Source organism: Empidonax traillii, unplaced genomic scaffold (genome assembly GCF_003031625.1).
Source record: "Empidonax traillii isolate 1590-97213 ecotype Southwest subspecies unplaced genomic scaffold, ASM303162v1 scaffold2825:size32544, whole genome shotgun sequence".
Taxonomy (NCBI): Eukaryota; Metazoa; Chordata; class Aves; order Passeriformes; family Tyrannidae; genus Empidonax; species Empidonax traillii.
This window is the reverse complement of record NW_020958018.1, coordinates 21,512-23,680: the sequence shown is the minus strand read 5'-3', so window position 1 is coordinate 23,680 and position 2,169 is coordinate 21,512. Positions and strand designations below refer to the sequence as shown.

The window sequence follows — 2,169 nt, the reverse complement described above, 5'->3', positions numbered from 1 at the left end:
TTTTTTGGTGCCGCCATGAGCCGACAGTGCTACACCTCCAGCTCCATCCTGGGCCGGAGAGGCTTCTCCTCGGCCTCCGCCGTGTGCGGGCTGGGCCGCGCCAACGCCAGCACGGCCTCGGCGTGCCAGCCCTCGGGCCGGCGCTGCGGCCTGGGCGGCTTCAGCAGCCGCAGCGTCTGCGACCTGGGCCGGGGGCAGCGCATCTCCTTCGGGGGCAGCTGCCGGGGGCAGCTCCTGGCCGGGCCGGCCGTGGGGCGCTGCGGGGTGGCCTTCGGCGGGGGCCGCTTCGGCCTGGTGGGCTTCGGCGTGGGCGGCGTGTGCGGCGGCGGCGGCGGCGGCTTCGGCGGGCTGGGCGGCTTCCGCGGCGGGCTGGGAGACGGAGCGGGCGCGGGGGGGTTCGGCGTGGGCAGGTCCGAGGGGATCCGAGGGGTCAGCATCCACCCCGAGCTGCTGAAGCCGCTGTGCGTGGGCGTGGACCCCGAGGAGTGCCAAGTGAGGACCCACGAGAAGGAGCAGATCAAGAACCTCAACAACCAGTTCGCCTGCTTCATCGACAAGGTGAGGGCCCCCCACCACGTTCCCCGGGGGGGCGGGGTGTCCATAGGGGCTCCTGCCAGAGGGGAAGGTCAGGGAATTGTGGAATGGTTTGGGTTGGGAAGGGTCTTGAATGTGACCCAGCTCCGCTCCCTGCCGTGGGACAATTCCCACTGGGAAAGGTCATGGAGTCGTGGAACGGTTTGGGTTGGAAAGGACTGTGAAGTTGATCCACTTCCACCCCCCGCCATGGACATGATCCTGTTCCAACCCCCTGCCATGGCGACAATTCCCACTGAGAAAGGTCAGGGAATTATGGAACAGTTTGGGTTGAGAAGGATCTTAAGCGTGATCCTGTTCCAACCTCTGTTGTGGGACAATTCCTACTTGGAAAGATCATGGAATTATGGAACAGTTTGGGTTGGGAAGGATCTTAAACATGAACCTTTTTCCAACCCCTGCTGTGGGACAATTCCTACTTGGAAAGGTCGTGGAGTCGTGGAATGGTTTGGGTTGGGAAGGATCTTAAACAGGATCCCGTTCCAACCCCTGCCGTGGGGACACCTTCCATTAGGAAAGGTCTTGGAATCGTGGAATGGTTTGGGTTGGGAAGGATCTTAAACATGATCCTGTTCCAGCTCCTGCTGTGGGACTCCTTCCAGCAGAAAGGTCATGGAATTGTGGATTGGTTTGGGTTGGGAAGGACCATAAACATGATCCCATTCCAGCTCCTGCCATGGGACAATTCCTACTTGGAAAGGTCATGGGATTATGGAACAGTTTGGGTTGGAAAGGACCATAAAGTTGATCCACTTCCACCCCCTGCCATGGACACGATCCCATTCCAACCCCCTGCCACGGGGACACCTTCCAGTGGGAAAGGTCATGGAATTCTGGAACGGTTTGGGTTTGGAATTATCTTAAACATGATCCAGTTCCAACCCCTCTCATGGAGAAGGACACTTTCCTCTAGGAAAGATCATGGAATCCTGGAATGGGTTGGGTAGGATCTCAAACATGGTCTGGTTCCAACCTCATGCTGTGGGACAGGGACCCCTTCCAGTGGGAAAAGTCATGGAATTATGGAGTGGTTTGGGTTGGGAAGGATCTTAAACATGATCCTATTCCACCTCCTGCCATGGGCAGGGACACTTTCCTCCAGGAAAGGTCATGGAATCCTGGAATGGTTTGGGTTGGAAGGGACCATAAGGGTGGTCCAGTTCCACCCTTTGCAATGGGACAACTTCCACTGGGAAAGGTCATGGAATCATGGAATGCTTGGGGTCAGAAGGACTGGAAAGATGATCCAGTTCCAACCCCCTGCCACGGACAGGGACCCCTTCCGGTGGGAAAGGTCATGGATTCGTGGAATGGTTGGGTTGGAAGGGACTCTGGAGATGGATCCAGAGATTCCCCAGGAGATTTTTCTCCTGGTATCCTCACATCCCAACCCTTCTGGTGGACCAGGGGTGGTCCTGACCTGGGGACGCTCTGGGTTTAAGCCTCGCACCGGGGCTGTGCCTTGGGATGCTCCACCGGGAGCAGCTCCAGGGATGCGGCGAATCCAGAGCCGTGGGAGAAGGAGGTGGAGGCAGAGGGAGCGTAAAGAGGAAAAACCAGGAAGTTTTAATTCCA

General features: G+C 58.3%; 1 protein-coding gene across 1 annotated transcript in view; it reads left to right on the top strand.

The window, feature by feature from the left end:
• Positions 1 to 15: 15 nt before the first annotated feature.
• The window catches only part of LOC114072249 (keratin, type II cytoskeletal 4-like), a 16,173-nt gene continuing 14,019 nt past the window's right edge, over positions 16 to 2,169 (top strand). The window contains exon 1 of the mRNA XM_027910169.1: positions 16 to 644. Within this exon, the coding sequence (XP_027765970.1) occupies positions 16 to 644 (629 nt within the window). The remainder of the gene's footprint in view (positions 645 to 2,169) is intronic.